At 36.7% G+C, this 21,948-nt stretch overlaps 1 protein-coding gene across 1 annotated transcript in view; it reads left to right on the top strand.

Annotated features, from left to right (window-relative positions):
- The window catches only part of slc6a15 (solute carrier family 6 member 15), a 115,805-nt gene that overhangs the window by 28,920 nt on the left and 64,937 nt on the right, over positions 1-21,948 (top strand). Inside the window, exon 3 of the mRNA XM_039761769.1 lies at positions 19,913-20,070. Within this exon, the coding sequence (XP_039617703.1) occupies positions 19,913-20,070 (158 nt within the window). The remainder of the gene's footprint in view (positions 1-19,912; positions 20,071-21,948) is intronic.

Here is a 21,948-nt window from a genome sequence, read left to right as displayed (position 1 = left end):
AATTGAAAAGGGCTTTTCCCAAACTGTTTCTACAAAGTTGGAAGCATAGCATTGTCTAAAATGTCTTGGTATGCTAAAACATTAAGAATGCCCTTCACTGGAAGTAAGGGGCCTATCCAAAAATCTGAAAAACAGCACCACACAATTATCCCTCCTCCATCAAACTTCACAATTGGCACAGTGCAGTCAGGCAGGTAACATTCTCCCGGCCTCTGCCAAACCCAGACTCACCCATCTGACTGCAAAATGGAGAAGTATGATTCATCACTCCATATAACATGTTTCCACTATTCCATCCGATGCTTGCCATTGGACTTGGTGATGTGAGGCTTGCATGCAGATGCTCGGCCATGGAAACCCATTCTATGAAGCTCCCGGTGCACAGTTTTTGTGCTTATATTAATGCCAGTAGAAGTTTGGAACTCTTCAGCTATGGAATCAGCAGAGCGTTGGTGACTTTTATGCTCCATACACCTTAGCAGTCGTTGACCCTGCTCTGTGACTTGACGTGGTCTTCCGCTTCATGGCTGAGTTGCTGTCATTCCTAAACACTTCCATTTTCCAATAATACCACTTACAGCTGACAGTGGAATATCCAGCAGGGATGAAATTTCACAAACCGTCTTACTGCAGAGGTGGTATGCTGTCACAATACCACGCTTGAAGTCACTGAGCTCTTTAGAATGACCCATTTTGTTTCACAAATGTTTGTAAATGGAGACTGCATGGCTAGGTGCTTGATTTTATACACCTGAATTCAATAATCAAGAGGTTTATGTGAGTACTTTTGTCCATATAGTTTATGTGATTTAGTGTGTTGTATGTTGTATGTTTTGCTATATGATATACATGTTTCAGTACAGATTGTATGTACCATTAAAAATTAAGTCTGGAACTTTACCTCATAATGCTGAATATGTTAAACATATTAAGGTCTCCATCTCTGGCTTCAAGTTTTCCTTTGTTTTTAAAATTCAGGTATTGGATAGGTATTGCTCTCTCCTGTTTGATTTGCTAAACAAACAACATGTCTTAGATTAATGGTAAAATGTTCAGGAATAGTTCTTGCCAAACACAAGCAAGACTGTAGCAGGTTGGCTGGTTAAATAAATGCTTCATGTTATCCATCATTGATTATAACCCTCTATTGCAGCATTCAGATTCTCAGAAAACATTTCCAAAAAATGTTGAACAGATGGATGATGCAACTGCGTAAATCTGAATGATTGTTGACCCATTTTGAAAATTCTCACTATCCTATGCTCCTACTGTACATGTGTAAAATAAAAACTGAGCAATGATTATTTGCCATATACAAAGATGAGGCATAAAAACACAGGAATTTTGAAAATATATATTTTCTCACACTGCAGCATGTTTAAAAATAAACTGTTCAGTCTTGCAGCTGCCATTTAAATTTCTCATTCTTAAACATATAATAAATCTATTAAAAGTAAAATTCAGTCTTAAACATATTTATGATACAGCCCAGTAACATAATTCGTAAATATATTTAATAAAAAAATGTATTTGTACTGCAATTTATGTCTAACTCTTTTCTTTTACTAGAAGAGTTAGGAAAAAATATGACAGAATGAAATAAAGAGATATCCAGAATGAAAAAAAAATGTAGGAGTTCTCTTTAACAGTACTCCTGTTTTCTTCTACATCCTGAAGATGAGTTAGGCCAAGTTTGCCCTTGCGGGTTTCCTGCAGAAAATCGGCATCCCTTACAGTGTTGGTTGCTACATTAAGCTCAGTTCTGCCAGGATATGCTCTGCCTCTCTGCAACTAACTGAAAGATTTGGATCTTCATAAATTACCTTTAGACATTTTTTATCTATAGTGCAACAGGTGGTGACTGAATAATCTGCAAAGTAAAAAAAAAAATTACATCAATTAAATGGTTCTAGAGAACCTGTTTCTAAAACTGTTGTAATAGCTAAGTAGATTGGATAATTAGCACCATAGTCTTGTTGTATTCCAGGGATTTCCGTAAACAAAAAAAAAAAAATCAAACATCAAAATGTCACATTGATGTCAGTAACAAAAGACACTGTCACATCATTTTTCAGTAATAATAAAGGAGAGACAGATCTTTAGAAACAGAACAAGACATGTGACTGCAGCTTCCCCTTTACATTTTTGGAACACAAGGGGCACATCTCAAATATTTAAGTTATTATAAGTTATCTTATATATTTAAATTCCCAGGGTCGATAGTCATAAACAGAGCACCCTTTTTAACATGGCTTCTTGGAAGAGAACTGTATAGTTCATAAGCTTTGAGAGTTACTTTATTTTAAAATTAACTCTAATAACAGTATATTAACATTGGATCTTCCATATTTGTTTTGCTCACATCATAGATCATTAAAATGAAATACCCAAAAGGTAAATCATTCTAAACTTTTTTGGCATTAAAGCTTATCTCTTCTTTCTATGGTAATTTTAAATGCCCTAAAATTTTCAATTCAGTACAATTCAACTCATTTTGTTTTTGTATAGTGCTGTTCATGGAGTGCAGGCTTAGAACACTAGATTGGCCAAATGTATTCTGGAATCAACATGACAATACTCTACTCACCCATAGTGTGACATACATGTATACAGTATATCACTTGACACAGTGAGCATTAAGCCATTAACCATAACATAATATAACAAGAAGTGAAATTGGCTTATTGCTATAAAACCAGGGTTGTCAAGTTTGACAGATATTTTACAGCCAAATCATAATCAAAATTGTGCCCTACCCTACAAAATGTAGCCCAACATTGGTTAGTTATTTTAAGCCAGCAAATTGCCACCCAAATATCCCATCACCCCAAAGCTGTAAACATCCATGAATGTTACTGTACTTCTCTGACTAGCAAAATGGTACTTAATTTGCATGGGTAAATGGAGTAAGTCTGCCTTTACAGACATTATTTGCCTTTACAGACTCTCAGAAAAATAGCCCAAAATGAAGAGTCACACTTACACTATTTTTCTCATGCAAAACAAAATTAAAAATAGCCCACCTGTGTGTGAAACTGTACTGTCTGCCACCTCTTAGATACAGTTCTTTGCATCAAGCACTCGTCTGTCACATACCTAATAATTCAAATTGTCCTCCTAGGCTTCATTTTTTGATTTAGGAAATGCGTTTATGGAGTATTTTGCACCGTTGCTAGCAGTTCATTAAATCATGTGCTGTAGTTATTAGTTTAGATTTTTTATTAGACTGTAAAAGTGCAATGGTTACTGCTGTAGCATCCCACTTAAAGAGTTCTGGCTTTAAATTATGGCCTTGCCACCGTTTATGTAGAGTTTGAATGTTTTTATTGCTTTTTTCTCCAGGTATTCTACTTTTCCTTTTCAAACATGTTCATAAAATAAATATATATTAGAGTAACTGGGACCTCTATATCAGTCCAATGTAATTGTGGGTATGTAAGAATGTGCTCTGCTCTGGCTTTCACCTCATCCAGGGTTAGTTCCCATCTGGCCCCGAGTACTGGTGTGTAGGCATTTTTTTTCCCATGACTCTGAACTGAGAATATAAATTTGAATGTGATTTGGATCTGCCATTTTGTGAATAATTTATAATGACAATTGATCCAGTTATCTGGTACATACAGGCACTGTCCATAATTTAGAAAAGCGCATCAGTTTATATTTTTTGTTTAAATTGTATGAATTAAGCATTTTTTTCCAGGCAGCATTGTTGCTAGCAATTTGTCTTGGTGTTGCAGGGGGAAACATTATGTTATACAGTGTCAGCACAGTATTCTAGTGAACAAAATAAAATAAATAGATAAAACTTTATGAGAGTAAGTAGAATTGCATTCATGTCATGTACTAATTAACATCACAGATGTCTGAAAATCTGTGGTTATAGTGGCAAGGGAAACCCTTTGATAAACCAGAGGGTCTACAGGAGAGAAGAAGCCATTTTTGCCCAGAATGGTTCAGCTTTGAGTGACCAGTAATGGTAATAATTGAAAGAGATGGCTACCTGCAGAAGATTTGCACTTTCATTATATTGCTTGCTCACTTTGTGACCTGAAATGTAAATAGGAATAGAGTTGAGTTTCAAGCCTGAAATCTTTTCTGCTGTCTGGACAACATGCTGCACTTTATGTTTTGAATGAGCAGACGCCAAACCAGACCATTATGGAAGAAGTGAAGGTGCTTTCAATCACTGCCCTATAGAAGTGAACAAATACTGATTGGGAGAGGTCACACATTTAAGCTGGCAGAGAAAAATGTACAATATGTTGCAGAGGTTTTTTGATTGTTCTCTCACAAAATTGCTATTAGGATGAAGGTACATGGAGAGACTGTCAAATTGGTGGGTAGTAATTTTCTATTTCTTTTTTCACAATGTGTACAATTAATCACAAGTGGTCTAGTGCCAAAGGAGCTGAACTTCAAGCCCTGATGTCTCAGGCTCACTCCTGGCTTAGTGGGATTCTGAGTAAATTTCTCTACCTGCCTGTTTACATATACAGTTTAGTAATTTGGGGTGATGCTTGCTGTTAAAAAGCAGCCTACAGATTACTGTTTGAAGAGAGACATCCAGTTTGGTGAAAATCTTAAAAACTTTAGATTCCCCTAAATAAAGGTACTGCAGCAGGAGTGGTTATCATTAAAAACAATTCTACTCAAGTGTTGTAGTTCTGCCTCCATTGAAAAACAGGAAATCCCACTTCAGAATACATCTGAGATTTACATATATACAATTGTTTATCTTCACCAGTTCATTAAGGCACACTTTTTCTGTGATTATATATGCGCTGATCCTCATGAAAAACAGATATGCATGTTCAAATGATTACAATTTCTAAGCAAGAGGAAAACCACAAAGCTAGTTAAAGTTTGATTTACAAAGAAACATTAAATTACTGTAAACACTGTAAACTTTGAGCAGTCAGAGGAGCAAAATTCAAAGCAAACTGTTTGCAGCTGGAGACAAAAGAAGCAAAATGTCTTGCAGGAGATCAAAAATAAAAAAATCAAGACTAAAAAATAGCATCACTTGTACACAGGATTTCCATGATATAAGTTAGAATGGCAGTTAAAGAGTCCAGAGCATAAACAATGAGTGTTCCGTGTTTTTGTTAGATTTAAAGAGGAGTGTAGGATAGAAGAATACCACCTAAAACGGTATTTCTTAACCTTTCAGGTGTCACAACCCACTTTTTCTTGGTAAATTGAATGTGATCATTAGATAACAGGGTGGGGTAGGGTCCCTATTGGTGAATTGAGCATGAATATCAGAATGGGGGAAATCACCCTTAGTGATTACAGCTTTATTGTCAGAGTGGGGGGTCGAATCAAGCAACATCCCATTGAGACCCACTACCATTGTAAATAACAGCAGCTCACACCCCAAAAGTGAATTGGAACACAGTGGCTGAGAAACACTGACCTAAAAGTAATTGAAATGCCCCACTATCGGATAGAATAGTACACAGCAGTACTTCAGTTTTCATACATTGTGCACATATACAAAACAAGTGTGTGGCACTCTGAGTAGCACTGCTACCTCACAATTTCAGAGATGAGAGTGAGTCTGATTCTTGGTGCGGTCACTTCCTCTGTAGAGCTTGCATCTTCTTCCTGTCTCCTGTTGGATTATCTGTGTGTACTCTAATTTCTCAAAATGTGTGTTAGGTAAACTGTCAACTCTGAATTGGCCCTTCTATAAATGAGTGTGACCTGTAGAGAACTGGAATACTACTCAAGGTTGGTTAGTACCTTGAAGCCAGTGCTGCTTTTAAAGAGTCAAGCTTTTGGGAATTGCAGTTAAAAGACAATTTACAGTGGAGTATGTCTTTACTGGAAAACATGTATTTCTTTATCTCTCTGATTAGCCTTGCTGTAATTTTATGTAGGGCTCCAGTTGGAACAACGCAGTAGCAGAAATTACCATTTTGTTCTCGTGCTTTCCTTGTCAGGCAAGAGATTTCTCAGCTTGATATTGAGCAAATCATACATGAGTGAAGTATTGTTATGTCTGTTCTTGATTTTGATCAATACTTTATTATGAACTGTTTAAACTTCCTTTCCCTTTGAATCCTGTTGGGTAGTAATAGATTTGATGCCTTAAGCATAAACACCAGTAGCTTACATGCTGGTCCTGTTTCTAATATTGCTGTGCTGATGCATTATTGCTTAATGCTGCAGAACACTTTCCAATCAAATGGCACAGAGACTATAAATGCTACGTGAACAAAAATATTGCAATTTCAATATCACAACATGGCTATGTTTACCCCATTAATGGCTTCTAACCTTTTATAGTTTTTTTGCAGTGTCTGGCTCTGATCATATTTTTCCAGGCTGTGACCTGTAAGAGGACACTCAGATTGTATTTTGACCTGAAAAATTTTTCATAACGTGAGATAATAGCATCATTACGAGTTAAGAATGAACGATAAAAAGAGAAAAAGTGATTGAAAATGCAGATTGCTGACCTACATGGAGATACTGTATCATGTTTCATTTCACTTACTGAGGTTGGCTCTGTGCAAAACTAGAAAGATGTTAGAAAAATAAATAATATTTGACTAAATATCACTTTACACCTCTTAGAAGAAAGGTGGTATCTCCAGCTACAAAAAAGAGACAAGTTTCCATGCTATTGAATTTGTTAAATGTTTATGCAGGGCTTAAAAATACACCTTTTAAATCATTGCTCATTTACACTTGCCATTTGTTTCAGAGTTCTGTGCAGATGCAGGCATCAGATAATGGAGTTGCATTAAAATATAGCAAAGGATTCAGACCAGTCAGCTCCAGTATAAACATATTAGATCTTGTAAGGAAATCTAACATTGTGCTTAACCCTGCAATGTTAAATTGATCATATACAGTACAAAATTGCACAAAATTTCCCTTTTTAATTCGAGTACAAAGCACATGTGTTTCAAACAATACATTAGAACATTAAAACAATCTAAATGAGAATAGGTCATTCAAAAGCTTGCCAGTCCTATCCACTTAGTTCTTCTAAAATATCATCAAGTCTAGTTTTGAAAGTCCTTAAAGTCCTACTGTCTACCAGCCTAATTGGTAGCTTATTCCAAATGTCTGTGGTTCTCTGTGTGAAGAAAATCTTCCTAATGTTTGTGTGAAATTTACCCTTAACAAGTTTCCAATTATGTCCCCGTGATCTTGATGACCATATTTTAATATTTCAGTCTCGATCCATTGTTAGTAATTCCCTTCATAATTTTAAACACTTTAATCATGTCTCCACTTAATATCCTTTTTTGCTTAAACTGAAAAGTCTCAGCTCTTTTAATCTTTCCTCAAAATGCATCCCCTGTAACTCTTCGATCAGCCTAGTCGCTCTTCACTAGACATTTCCTAACACTGCTATAATAATAATAATAATAATACATTTTATTTATAGAGCACCTTTCCCATGCTCAAGGCACTTACAGAATATAAGAAAGAATGGCAGTGTATACAGTAAATAGCATTGTACACACCAAATAAATAAATAAAGAAGATCAAGACAGTAAATTCAGAGAAAGCCTAACAGACAACATAATTGGTCTAGCACACACACACACACACAGGTTACATGAGCATCTTGACAGAGAGGTAAACTGAAAGAAGGATAGTAAAGTCAAGTAGAGCTAAAAGCCTTCCTGAACAAATGAGTTTTGAGTTGTTTTTTAAAAGAATGCATGGAGTCAGCTGATCTAATTAATTTCAGTTGGTCATTCCAGAGTCTGGGCGCTATACAGCTGAAGGCCCTGTCACGCATGGAGTGTAGATTAGTGTGGGGCACAGCAAGATTGCCAGAATCAGAGGACCTTAGTGAGTGGGTAGGCACGTAGTGATGGAGAAGGTCACTGATGTAGTTTGTTGCGAGGTCATTTAAGACTTTGTAGGTTATTAGTAGAATTTTATATTCGATTCTGTAAGACACAGGGAGCCAGTGAAGATGGAGCAGGATGGGTGTGATGTGCTCGCTGCTGCTGGTTCAAGTGAGGACTCTTGCAGCTGAGTTTTGAATAAGCTGGAGCTGTGATATAAGATTAGAAGGGGCACCTGCCAGCAGCGAGTTACAATAATCGATGCGGGATGTGATAAAAGCATGGACAAGTTTCTCAGCATTAGAAAAGAAGAGAAAGGAGTGAACACTGGGGATATGTTACGGAGGTGAAAGTAAGAAAGTTTCTTAATGTGATTTATGTGGGCGGAATATGAGAGGGAGGAATCAAAAATGACACCAAGATTCTTTGCAGTAGAGGCAGGTCTGATAAGATCACCGCCAAGATTGACTGGGAAGGAGCTCATTTTATTAAGTTGCATTTTTTTGCAGGAGTTCAGTTTTCTTGCAATTTAATTTTAAAGAATTCTGCTCCATCCCGGCTTTAATTTCACTAAGGCAGGTTGTGAGCTGAGAAAGCTCTGATGAAGTTCCACTTTCAACATTGAAGCAGAGTTGAGTATCATCTGCATAAAAATGATAGCCCAGTCCATAGCTACGAATAATATGGCCAAGGGGAAGCATATAAATACAGAAGAGAAGAGGGCCGAGGACAGAGCCCTGAGGAACTCCTTGTGTGACTGGCGGTGAGCTGGATCTGCTGTTGCCAAGACTAACAAACTCTTGCCTATCAGTCAGGTACAATACAATACAATACAGTTTATTTTTGTATAGCCCAAAATCACACAGGAAGTGCCGCAATGGGCTTTAACAGGCCCTGCCTTTTGACAGCCCCCCAGCCTTGACTCTCTGAGAAGACAAGGAAAAACTCCCAATAAAACCTTGTAGGAAAATGGAAGAAACCTCGGAAAGGCAGTTCAAAGAGAGACCCCTTTCCAGGTAGGTTGGGCGTGCAGTAGGTGTCAAAAGTAGGGGGTCAATACAATACAATATACACAACAGAACAATTCCTTAAGACAGCATAATAAAAATTTTAGAATTACGGTTTAACAGAAGATGATATGACATAATTAGGTTTCGATATTTTTAGAGTCCTGGAGACCTCATCCATCTAGCTGCATCTCCATTTGGCCATGCCACGGCTGAAACATTGCTCCGATGAAAGGACCCCTCTTTCCCATGATTCCTGTGATCCTCCATCAGGGATGACTTTACCATAGGCAGGCAAACAACCTGGCAGGTGGGCGGTGGCACCAATGGCCACATTTGGGTACCGAGAAAAGAAACAGAATAGGTGAGGGTTAGTATTCAAATATAATTATCATGTTACTTATGTTATAGTGCTAATGACTAACAACAGAGATGCAGTATGTACAGTTAATCAGCAGCTCTAGTCAGGATATGCTAAACTGAAGTAGTGAGTCTTCAGCCGGGATTTAAAGGCTGAGACCGAGGGGCATCTCTTATGGAAGCAGGAAGACCATTCCACAGTTTAGGGGCCCTGTAACTAAAAGCTCGACCTCCCACTGTTATTTTATTAATCCTTGGAATCCTAAGCAGACCGGCATCTTGAGATCTTAATGTGCTCAGGTTTGTAAGTCATGATAAGTTCAGACAAGTAAGCGGACCTTGGCCATTTAATGCTTTATATGTTAAAAGGAGGATTTTGAAATCTGCCCTAAATTTAACTGGGAGCCAGTGTAAAGATTTAAGAACTGGGGTTATGTGTTCATATTTTCTTGTTCTTGTAATAATTCTTGCAGCGCATTTTGGATTAACTGGAGGCTGTATAGAGAACAGTTTGAACAGCCAGTGAACACCGCATTGCAGTAGTCAATCCTACTAGAGATAAATGCATGAATTAATTTCTCACAATCCTGTTTATTTAGAAAGCGCCTTAATTTCCTAATATTTTTAAGATGAAAAAAACAGGTTTTGGACGACTTTGTAATATGCGCTTTAAATGACATGCTAGAGTCAAAGATAACTCCTAGATTGCGGGCTGATTCAGTAAAATTAATTGGGATTCCAACTGAGTTAAATGACGACAAAATATTGCTGTGATCAGCGTCATTCCCTCCAACAATTAACATCTCTGTTTTATCTGTATTTAAAGACAAGTAGTTCTCATTCATCCATTCCTTTAATTCACTAACACAACTAATTAAAGACAACATCGGAGAAACTTCATTTGATTTAAATGAAAGGTATAACTGGGTGTCATCTGCATACGAGTGAAAATTAACATTATGTTTCCTAATGAGAGATCCCAGTGGAAGCATGTAAAGTGAAAACAGTAAAGGTCCCAGTACTGAGCCCTGCGGACACCATATTCAACTTCTGTGTATAATGATGGAGTACTGTCAGCACATTTCTGTACATACTGGAATCGATTTGATAAATAAGAACTGAACCAAGCGAGCACGGGCCTGTAAGCCCAACATCATTTTCTAGCCTGTGCAGTAAAATAGAATGGTCAATGGTGTCAAACGCTGCACTTAAGTCCAACAACATAATTACAGTGGAATTTCCTTCATCAGAGGATATCAGAATGTCATTTACAACCCGTGTTAGTGCCGTTTCTGTACTATGACCAGTGCGAAAGCCAGACTGGAATTTCTCAAATAAATTGTAATGCGTAAGGTGTGACTGAAGCTGACTGGCGACTACTTTTCTAGTATTTTAGAGAGAAATGGTAAATTTGAAATAGGCCTATAGTTATTTAGTATGTGTGGGTCTAGGTCTGACTTTTTAAGTAAAGGTTTAATGACTGACACTTTTAGTGCATCAGGTACTGTGCCATGCAATAATGAACTATTGATAATGTTTAGAATGGTGCTACAAGAACATCCATTGCACTTTTACTAGTTTTGTTGGCACTGGATCTAGGGAACAAGTAGTGGGCTTCATTTTCGAAATTAAAGTTAAGACTTCCTGCTCAGTTACAGGATTAAAATTATTAAAGTGCTGAATGCAATGTGAGACAGGGTCTGCTAAGCTAGTATTTGGTTTGTACTGTGATGCTGAGATCTGGGATCTTATATTTTTAATTTTCTCATTGAAGAAGTTCATAAAGTCTGTACTGCTAATATCTGTTGGTATTTTGCACTGTTGATCTGAATTCCCATTTGTTAATTTAGCCACTGCTCTAAAAAGTACCCTAGGATTTTTATTATTGCTATCTATTAATGTAGAATAGTATTCTGAGCGAGCTTTAAAGAGGGCCTTTTTATATTTATTAACACTCTCTGTCCATGCAATTTGAAAGACATGTAGCTTTGTTGTTCTCCATCTGCGCTCCAGTTTTCGACACTCTAATTTAAGAGCTCGAGTGTTTTCATTAAACCAGGGAGAGTTTCTATGTGCTTTGATCACTTTTGTTTTAAGGGGAGCCACTGTGTCCAGAGCATCTCTCAAGGTCACATTATAATGTGATGTTAGCTGATCTAAATTGTTTTCCACGTTTACATTTGATGTTAACTGATCTAAATGGTTTTCCACAATTACACTCGACTTACTCAAGGTATCTATAAATTTTGAAGCAGAATTACAATCCAGATGTCGCACTGTCTTTGGACTTGAACCACTGGAGGGCAGTGCCAGAGATACCCAGCATGTTCTCCATTCTGGACAGTAGAATGTCATGTCTGACAGTGTCAAATGTTGCACTGAGGTCTAATAGAATTGATATGCTGGTTTGTCCAGAGTCTGCTGCCATAAGCAAATCATTGGTTACCCGTAGCAGAGCAGTTTCACAGCTGTGCCGTGCCCTGAAACCAAACTGAAAGGGTTCCATCAACTTATTAGTGGTTAAGTAATTGGTGAGCTGGGAGGCTACAACATGCTCAAGAGCTTTTGACAGGAAAGGTAAGTGGGAAATAGGCCAGAAATTGTTAAGATTGTCAGCATCAAGACCAGACTTTTTTAACATCAGGGTTACAGAAGCGATTTTAAAAGTGAGTGGCACAGAGCCAATGTCAAGGGATGAGTTTATTATTGATGTAACAGTCAGGATTATGGCATGAAGGCAGGATTTAAGTAGTGTGCTGGGGATGGGGTCCAGTACACAAGTAGTCGGCCTCATCTTACAAAGCAGGTTATTAACAAACATAGATGTGACTGGTGAGAACTTAGAGAAGGAGTTGGATGGAGTGGGAAAACAGGGAGAGATATAAACAGATGATGTATTTATGTTAGTTGAATTATTTAGATCTTAATTTTGTTATGGAAAAAGTGGAGGAATTCCTCACAGACTTCAGTAGAAGAGGTAATTGGGCCAGATGTGGGTTCGAATAATTTATTAACTATAGAAAACAAAATCCTTGGGTTATTGTGGCCACTTTCTATTATTCTGCCATAATGGGTTTTCTTGGCAGCAGTTAGTGCTTCTCTGTAAGCTCTTTGGTGGTCAGAGAAAGCCTGGCTGTGCACGGTGAGGCCAGTCTTACGTGACATTCTCTCAAGGTGTCGGCCAGCTGCTTTCATAGATCACAATTCTGAATTATACCAGGGAGCTGAATGTTTAAAGGAATCCTCCTTATGTTTTAAAGGAGCTGTTTTATCTAATGCTGAATGAAGGGCTGAGTTATAGTGATCAACAAGACTATCTAGTGTTGACGGAATAGGTGCAGACAGTAAAAGATCATAAATGGATCCAGAAAGGATATAGGGACAGATATTTTTAAGGTTTCTGTAAGAAATTTGTCATTTACAGGTAAGAGGAGGGAAAGGCAGTGAGACAGTGAAAAATACTGCTTTATGGTCAGAGAGTCCCAAATCAGTGCTGTAGATGTTGGCAACAGATAATCCAGAAGTGCAGATTAGATCCAGTATATGAACACCAGAGTGGGTGGGAAAATCAGCATGTCCTTTTTGTAGCCTGGAGACCAAAAATGTACACATTACTCCAGATGAGGTCTAACCAGTGCATTATAAAGCAACAGCATAACCTTCTTGGACTTCTACTTTACATTTTAGGGCGCTATATAACTTAACATTCTATAAGCCTTGTTAGTGGCTTCTGAACACTGTCTGACAATTAATGGTGTAGAGTTCACGACAACTCCTTAATCCTTCTCATAAGGTGTACTTTTGATTTTCAGACCTCCCATTGTGTATTCAAACCTAATGTTTTTATTTCCTATGTGTAATACTTTATATTTGCCTAAATTAAATTTCACCTTCCATAACTCTGCCCAAGCCTGTGAGCAGTCCAGTTCCCTAAAGATACTATGAATTCTAGATTATCTGCCAATCCACCTAGCTTGGTATCATGTGCAAACATAACCAGATTGTTATTTATATACCTCTCCAAATTATTTCTATATATTAAAAATAGCAGAAGCCCTAGCACTGACCCCTGTTGAATACCACTCTTAACATCAGCCAGTTCTGATTGGGTTTCTTGCACCATAATCCTCTGCTGCCTGTATCTGAGCTAATTTTGCACCTATCTACAAACACCCTGAACTCCACTTCTTTTACTTTGATTCCCAGCCTGTCATGTGGAACCTTTCTGACTATTAACTCCTTTCTGAATGTTTAGTATTGATAAAAGTTTGAAATTATTTCACATTGGGATGATGGAAATACAGGTAGCATTTAATTCATAATTAAGATATGGATACACTGAAATGGAGGGCTGTTTGTAGGTCTGCTAGGTTGATTTGAGAAACTTAGACTGCAATTTAAAGACATTCTAGAGTACTGCTTGGGAGCGACCTCACTGCTATTAAACGCAAAGTGCCAAAATGCAGGACAAAACTATTTAAGTCAGCTCAGATGATAACAGGTTGTTTAGCTGACACTATGTCTATCTTGCACCATAAGATGTAATTTGCCCACAGTAATACTCCTAAAAATGTACTGGTGGTGGCCAGCATCGCGTGTTTATCAAGGTCATTAAAGTCCAAAGCACATTATAAAGCCCCATATGATGCTATAGCACTCTGAAAGTACTTCTGTGTACCAATTCACAAATACTGCATGCAGTCTAGAGGAAAAAGGATGTGGAAATACAATATTCATGTAAAATGGAGTGTATCATTATGCATATTACCTCTGGCATTATGTTATTATTGTATATTTGGATGATGCCTTTATCCAAATATATCGATTTAAATTGTGTACATAAACATACTATAAATTTTAAACTTGTCATGAATGTTATTTTTTTCCATAAAACAAGAATCTTATCAGTACAGGTAGTTGTCAACTTACAGCCTATGGGTATTACGACCATTCGTCTTTACAACTGCTACCTCATCTCACAGGCAATTGACAGTTTTGCCACGCTAGCTCCATATATCATGACTCAATCTTCTTGATCTTAGTTTATTACCTGCAGTGGTTTTGACCACGTTAAGTTACATTTGTCTTACAATTGCAGGTAAAAAAGGCAATTGATGTTGACACTAAAATGTAGGTGATCAAGCAATATGAGGGAGGAAATAAAAGTGAATGAGATCGCATGGGACTTTAAGTTATTCCACTGTAACTGGTGTTCACCGCATGTACTATATTGCTGCACTCTGGCTTTGAATCCAGATAGCCTCCAAAGCTTTTGCATTGTGACTCACAATGTGCCACTTTATGCGAAACGCCACAAAGGAGTACGGAAACACTAAACTCTTTTATCTGTTACTGTTTATTATTAACAGGCTAAAATGTTAAAACAGAAAACATGAGTGCACGAACTCTGCTGGTAGAATTCCTCCTCTCACAGTTAACATAATGAACAGTGTGAGAAGCTCATACTGATAATGTAACATAACACAGACAAAGAAATGATATGTGAAGCTGTTAAAGGTTAAGCACCCATGCAAGCAGCAGTAATAATGAAACAAAATAATAAAATAAAAAAGTAATTTATAAAAAAATAATCTAAACATTGTGCTGAGAATGATGATAAAAAAAGGATATAAGACAATGAATATGACGTAAGGGACTTATTATAGAGTTCTATACATACAGTCAGATTTGAATATACATACTGTCCATCTTAAGTCACGATCGACTTACGACTGGTCAGTTAGAACTGAACGTGGTTGCAAGTCAATAACTACCTGTAGTTTCTAGTCACAGAGAGCTGTCATGGGTCTGGCTAGGATTGTAAAAAGACTGCATTCAGTAACTAAATTAAAAGAGCTAAGCAGCTTTTCTCAACCTTTTTGGTGTTGCGACTCTCTTTTTCCCATATATGTGTATAGTTGTCTTCACGTTCCACTGGGGAGGATTCCCTTGGAGAATAGAGCATAAGATTGTCAGACTTGGGAGATGATTGAGTGAGATCTTCGGAGAGGCAATCCACCACAACCCACTTCATGACCCATCATAACCTACGACCATTATAAACAATAGCAACTCAACTTGTGATTTATCTGCGGTAGCCTAAGACTCAAACCACTGGTTGAGAAATACTGACAATACCCAAATTCAAAACAATGTAATGTCAACTTAGAACAACAAAAAATCTTGAATAGAAACTACTCAAGTTGGTTTAGAGTCTTTTGATGATTAAAAGCAAAGGGAAGATGCTTTTTGACATGTCAAATATGATGAAATCACAAACAAATAGCGATTAATAAATAAACTAGAAAAAATAAAGAAAAATGCAATTATTTTTTTACTGAATCCAGGCATAAGTGAATACTGTATTTCAGCTCATCATTTAGCATTGTGAGACAAACTTTGTTCTTTTCTTTTGGATAAATCTATTTCACTGTGAAGAAATCATATTTACTGTATACTTGTCATCTTTGTAAGTTATTACTGTATGATATGACTATATTGTAATAACCTTGAGAAACCAACCTCGTATTTCAAAGAAACAGCTAACATGATTGTTGTTATCTTGTTTAACTTGATATTTTGTATTACCATTTATGTACGGGACACTAAGTTAATCCTACTGAATTCTAGGTTGACTTATAAATAATGTAAATTGTATTGTTTGAGATGATAGGTTTGAGGAGCTTTTGACCAGCAGTTTATACACCTTAAGTGAACCATCTTAATAGATCAAAATGTAAAAACAGTAAACATGTATACACTGTGTATGGGCGGCATGGTGGCGCAGTGGTAGTGCTGCTGCCTCACAGTTAGGAGACCTGAGCTCGCTTCCCGGGTCCTCCCTGCGTGGAGTTTGCATGCTCTCCCCGTGTCTGTGTGGGTTTCCTCCCACAGTCCAAAGACATGCAGGTTAGGTGGATTGGCGATTCTAAATTGGCCCTTGTGTGTGCTTGGTATGTTTGTGTGTGTTCTGCGGTGGGTTGGCACCCTGCCTAGGATTGGATTCTTGCCCTGTGTTGGCTGGGATTGGCTCCAGCAGACCCCTGTGTTTGGATTCAGCGGGTTGGGGAATGGATGGATGTATCTGTGTTACATTTGTGAACAAACTGTAAAGGATTTGAGGTACTCTTGTAGAGTACTTACACCCAGAATTTGCCAAAAAGACCTAGTAATAAAAAAACACATTTATTATATAAATAATAAGCTCAAGAGAGGGATAAACAAAGGTAGAATAAATTAAACAAATTAACTTAATCTAGATGCCTCTCTGGGCCTTCCATATCAATTATATGCACTGTCTGCACAGGATGGCAGCAGTTTAAAATAAAATTGTAATAACAAGGCAAGGTCGTAAACTGGGAGAGCAAAAATTAAATAAAAAACATCCAGGACATGAGATAAAATTGTAGATTGAGAAACATACTGAAAAAGTCAATAGTCACAATATTTCAAATAGCCTAAGCCAAAATTCAACAACAGAAAGGAATTTGTAACCAGTTATCTTTACTATAATAATACAAAAGATTTATTGTTTTATTTGGATTTATCCACAAAATGTTATAGTTAGGAAGTGTATAACACTGGCCTTTATATAATTAAAGGAAGTCACATGTTGCACACTCTTGGTTATCCTGCCTAGCAACAGCTTGGCAACTCTGCATCACAAGCAGCAAAGAATGTCAACACCCATAATAAAAAATTGGTGCCATGGGATGATCTGTTTCAAAAATAACGTCTTCAAAAATATTTTAAATAAAGAAATTGGTATGGAATGGTTCATAATCAGTAGTGCATCCATGTAAATTTCAGGAACCCACTCAATCAAATATTTTACATCACAAAAACTAGTTTTGAAAAAATTTTGCATGTCAATAGACCTGATCTCATGGCTAAATGGAACAGCCTGCAAAAATCCCTGTTAAATTAAACAATTCCTGCAGCAGTCATTGTTGGACATTGGTCAAACCATTTTGGAAGGATATGGGGATAAGCACTGGACCAGAAGCAAACTGGCCAGGAGCCTGTCACAAGGCAAACTTGTTTGAAAAAAATAGGTCAATGTTTTCAGAAGTTATGTTTGTACATAGCCCTCAGATAAAGTGGAAACTGCTCACTGTAAATTTTTGCATCTTTGCCAGGATGTAGTCACCCAGGAGATCTACACAATGCAAAAGCACTCTAAAACTTTAAATTACAATTAAATTTTAAATTGTAATTTTCCAAAGACACACTCACATATAAACACTATGCTAAAATCAAAGTTTGTCAATGTTTTGAACATAGTAAAGTCAGAATCTGAACTTATCATAATAACAGATTTTTAACCCTATCACCGTACATCCATTTACATGGAAGTAAAAAACAATTTTATTATTTCATTCCTTGACCTCCTATACCCCCAGAGTAATAGCTGTATAATTTTTAGAGGCAAAGGACAAGGCTGAAAAAAATCTATAAAACAAAGTCCTGATCGTGACATTTTATGAACCGGGATTGGCTCACTCATTTGGCTCACCTTGGCCTCGCTTTCTCCTGCCAGTCATGTATTTATTCATGCTTGGGCCACTGAACAAGAGAAAGGTTTAAACCCCACACAAGTGTTACTTGTGGAGTAAACCACCTATCTACATCTGGGGTCAGGAAAAACCTTCTCAAAGAAAAGGCTTTTCCTCAGAGCTATCTTTAGCAACCCCATGTATTCCTGACCCTTCAAGCCCTACCTCTGATTTATAGGACCAGGTACTTCTACTAGCCCCCACAGTGTATTTCATCCATAACATGCAGCAGTAATCCATATCCAAAGCATACTGTCAGCTTATGCCTCTAGTATTCTGTTATCACTGAACATTCTTTCATCTTACCAAATGATGCTAATGTATTATATTGACTTTTAATACATATTAGTTTTGTGACACTCATTGTGATAATACATCTACTGAACTGACTGGTAAAAGCAGTAGGCATCTTCTGGTTCTGCATGGTACTGATAAGTAATGGTAATGCACATTATAGTTTTGTAAATTTTTACATTTTAGCATATGCCATAATTGGTATAAACTTGGCATATGCCATAACCAACACCCTAACATTTTTTATTTTATTATCATGCATTATAAGACAAGGACTGGAGTGGTTTGAAGGGAGACAATCATATTTTAGAGAAGATGTTGTTTAATTCCACACAAAATGTAACAGAACAATTTATAGGGTTAACCTTCAAGGAGAACATTAAATCGTTCACGTCTTGTGACAAATGCAAGTATCAATTTCTTAGCAATATCTTAATTTTGGAATGATCATATTCTAGAAATGTTTTTGAGTTGAAAGAGGACTGCTTTTCAACTTCTTTTGAGGGAAGGATCAAAGATCACATCTCAATTGCAGACTGTAGTAAGTAAGAGAATGACATCACCTGCTATAGTAATATAAATATGCCCAGAGGTGGCAATTTGATGAGGTGTCCCTTTGAAAATTGCCTCAGTTTTACTGCTGTTTAGGGGTAGAAAATTCTTTCATCCATGTGTTTACCTTCTCCAGGGAATAACTTAACAGATCAGGATATATGTCATGGTTAATTTTGAAGTGTACTTAAGTATCATCTGCTTAACATAGAGACAAAGCTAAACGGTCTAGTATGGGCAGGAATTAAACGGTAAATCACAGGTACTCTACTCCAGTCCAGTCCAGTCCAGTCACAATTAACTCACTGTGTGATCATAAGCAAGTCAGGATTAAAGGAATTCGACTGAAACAGTTACCTATTGGACTCTACAGGCTATGCTACCCAGTTTAGACTAAGCCTTTGCATTATGGCCGGAATTTAGACCATTATAAATTAAACAGTAATATTGATTAACACATGCCATTATATAATTTTAGCTGAGGCGCTGCATCTTTATAAAGTGTTTTTACTTTTGAAATACTGAGTTTATTTTAATGTTTTCAAGTAAGTGTTCAAACAGTGTTCAAAGAGTTGTGTGGTAAGAGCATGCATTGCATTACATGAGCCACCCTGATTACATAAATTAATTGCTTAATTAAATTAATTAAGATTCCACCCCACCAGAAATGACAACCAAAAAATGTACCCTTAGGCCTTAAGAAATATGTAAAATGTAAAGGGACAAAGGTCATTATGTTTTACAACCAGGTCTTACTATAAATGGGCACCATATTTTGAGCTTTTGTTTTCTTGGATCTTTGGCCTTAGATTTCAGATCTGTTAGAGATGAAAGACTACATTTGGTGTGACACTGACAGATGATTGCCCCCCAGGAGATATTTTTAAAAGGGCGTAAGTGCTCTGTACAGAAAATGAATGTATGATTTGTCCAAACATACTCATGTCATTTCCCATTTTGAATAAAGTTTCTTTAGTTTTTAATAGTTATATTTACTGTACTTAAATAAACTCCATCCATCAAAAGAAAATGCTGTTGCATTCATTTAGAACTGAGATGTTATTGCTTTTTTATGCATTACCTTATATTATACCTCAATTTGTTTTTCTCTTTGGGGCAAAACAAGTATGTAAATGGATTTGGTTTAGCAGTCACAGTTAGAGAGATTAGCTTCAGTTCCTCTAAAATCTGAATGCTTTCTGGAAACAAACCTAGTGAAATATTTTAGGATTTAGTGCTCCATTTATAAGTAATAAAGTGTCTCTAAAAATAGAATTAAAGTACAAACTAATAATTTCCTTATGCTGTTTTTCTGACTTTTTTCTAGGTGCATACCTAGTCCCTTATTTAATCCTGTTGGTGGTGATAGGAATCCCACTTTTTTTCTTGGAGCTTGCAGTAGGTCAGCGGATCCGCCGTGGCAGCATTGGAGTGTGGAATTACATCAGTCCTCGCCTAGGAGGAATCGGATTTGCAAGCTGTGTGGTTAGTATTTGAATAATTGATGTGTCTTACCTTGATATTTAACTATGCACAGTGAAGGAGAAAGCGCATGCAGTTACAGTCGTGACTTGTTGCTGAGGAATCATAGGATAGACCATGAGAGTTCCTTTTCCTTCTCTTTATTTTTCCCTTTATATGTTCATTGATATTTTGAATTTGTTAATAAAATAAAAGCAACATATTTTGTTTTAACATGCCTTCCTTTGAGAACATTCTGCAATTTCTCCAAGATAAGAATCACTGTTCTTGTACTGCACTTTTGCTACGTCTACATTTCCAAAATTCTACAATAAGCTTTTTAATTTATGAAAAGTCTTGAAAAAGTGTTGATTCAATAAAGCAAAGCATTTATTACTGCTATACACAGTCTATAGCGAAAATCACATATTTTGTATTTTATTACACTCCCTTTTAAATAATTTAATAAAGTCAATATTATTATTTCTTGCATATCACTTTTCACAGAGAGCTAGCTCAGAACATAACACAGACCAGAACATAACACAGACCACCAAGTAAAATAGTGTGTATCAATATAAAGAATAAATTAATGAAAATTAAAATTTGGACCTCACAGATATACATAATATACTAGAGTCTTGTAGGCAAGAGAGAAGTGGGCACCAAAACTTAGAATGACGTCAACCTTGGAGAAAACAAACCCTTTGGGCTCTTGCCTGACAAGACTAGCAGTTCCTTGAACAATGTAACAGTTGACAAAAAAGGCCCAGACAAGAATCCAAGACTGTAATGTGATTAATCAAGAGACTAAACCACATCAAATTTAATATTAGTCTCCACCACTGGCTTCTCCCATCATCTGCTAACCATATTTAAATCTATGGAAGCAGCCACTTAGACAAAGTTGAAAGTTGAAGAGCCCAAATTTTCAGCTCAAAAAGGAAATACTAAAGCATTATTTACATTAAGTCTTTCGTGACGCAGCAGAGCTACCGATTCATCATTAACATCATAGCAATGGCCCTGCTAAGCTAGAACAAAATAGCAGAAAACACAAATAACAAGATATCTCTGTGAATATCATAAAAGTATAACATATTAAGGGGTGCACAAACATTTAATAAGCCAACAAAAAAATGCAAAAATAGCTAATGGGGATCACAAAACTCAGTTTAAATACTAAAGATAGCAGGGCGACCCAATGTATCCTTATCTTCATAATCAAACATTTTGCTTGTATAGTTTGACAGCACAAAGTTCATCTATTGTTAAAAAGGCTCACTAATGCTGTTATTCCCATAGCTGTCTGATGAAGTCTGTTTTCACTAATTTTTCAAGTGTGCAGCGGAGTTCATCCTTACTGGCTGAACAGATCATTAACAGGATCAAGTGGTCTTTTGCTCAGGACATCTATAACACACATATGATTATTAAAGACATCAACTATTCCAAAAAGTGTCTCTTTCTCAAATTCATAGGCAATTTCCATGAGTCATATTGACTTCCTGTCAGACACACATTTATAAATTTTACAGGAAGAACTTAATTCCCTACTTGTGGAGAGCAGCACATTATCCAAAAGTTAGACAAATTTTTGCTTTGAAAAACCTTTAATGAAAATGAAGGGTAAAATCAAGACATCACTTGCTGAAATCAAAAGTTGCACCTAAGGATTGCATCCTGCTGCTCTCTACACTGACTCAACTAGCAGAATCTGGAAGAAGCTGATATATTTTTTTATAACATGTTAAGTATATGTTATGAATTTGGAGCCATAAACTTTACATTTTTCAGATAATGAGAACTAGGAGCAAGTTCTAAACATTATGATTATTACTTTTTCAGTCATCTATTTGTAAACCTGCCTTTTTATATTTCCTATGTGACTCTGTTCTATAG

Source organism: Polypterus senegalus, chromosome 8 (genome assembly GCF_016835505.1).
Source record: "Polypterus senegalus isolate Bchr_013 chromosome 8, ASM1683550v1, whole genome shotgun sequence".
NCBI classification, from domain to species: domain Eukaryota; kingdom Metazoa; phylum Chordata; class Cladistia; order Polypteriformes; family Polypteridae; genus Polypterus; species Polypterus senegalus.
Note: the sequence above shows the minus strand (reverse complement) of the source record. Positions and strands in the feature narration are given on the sequence as shown.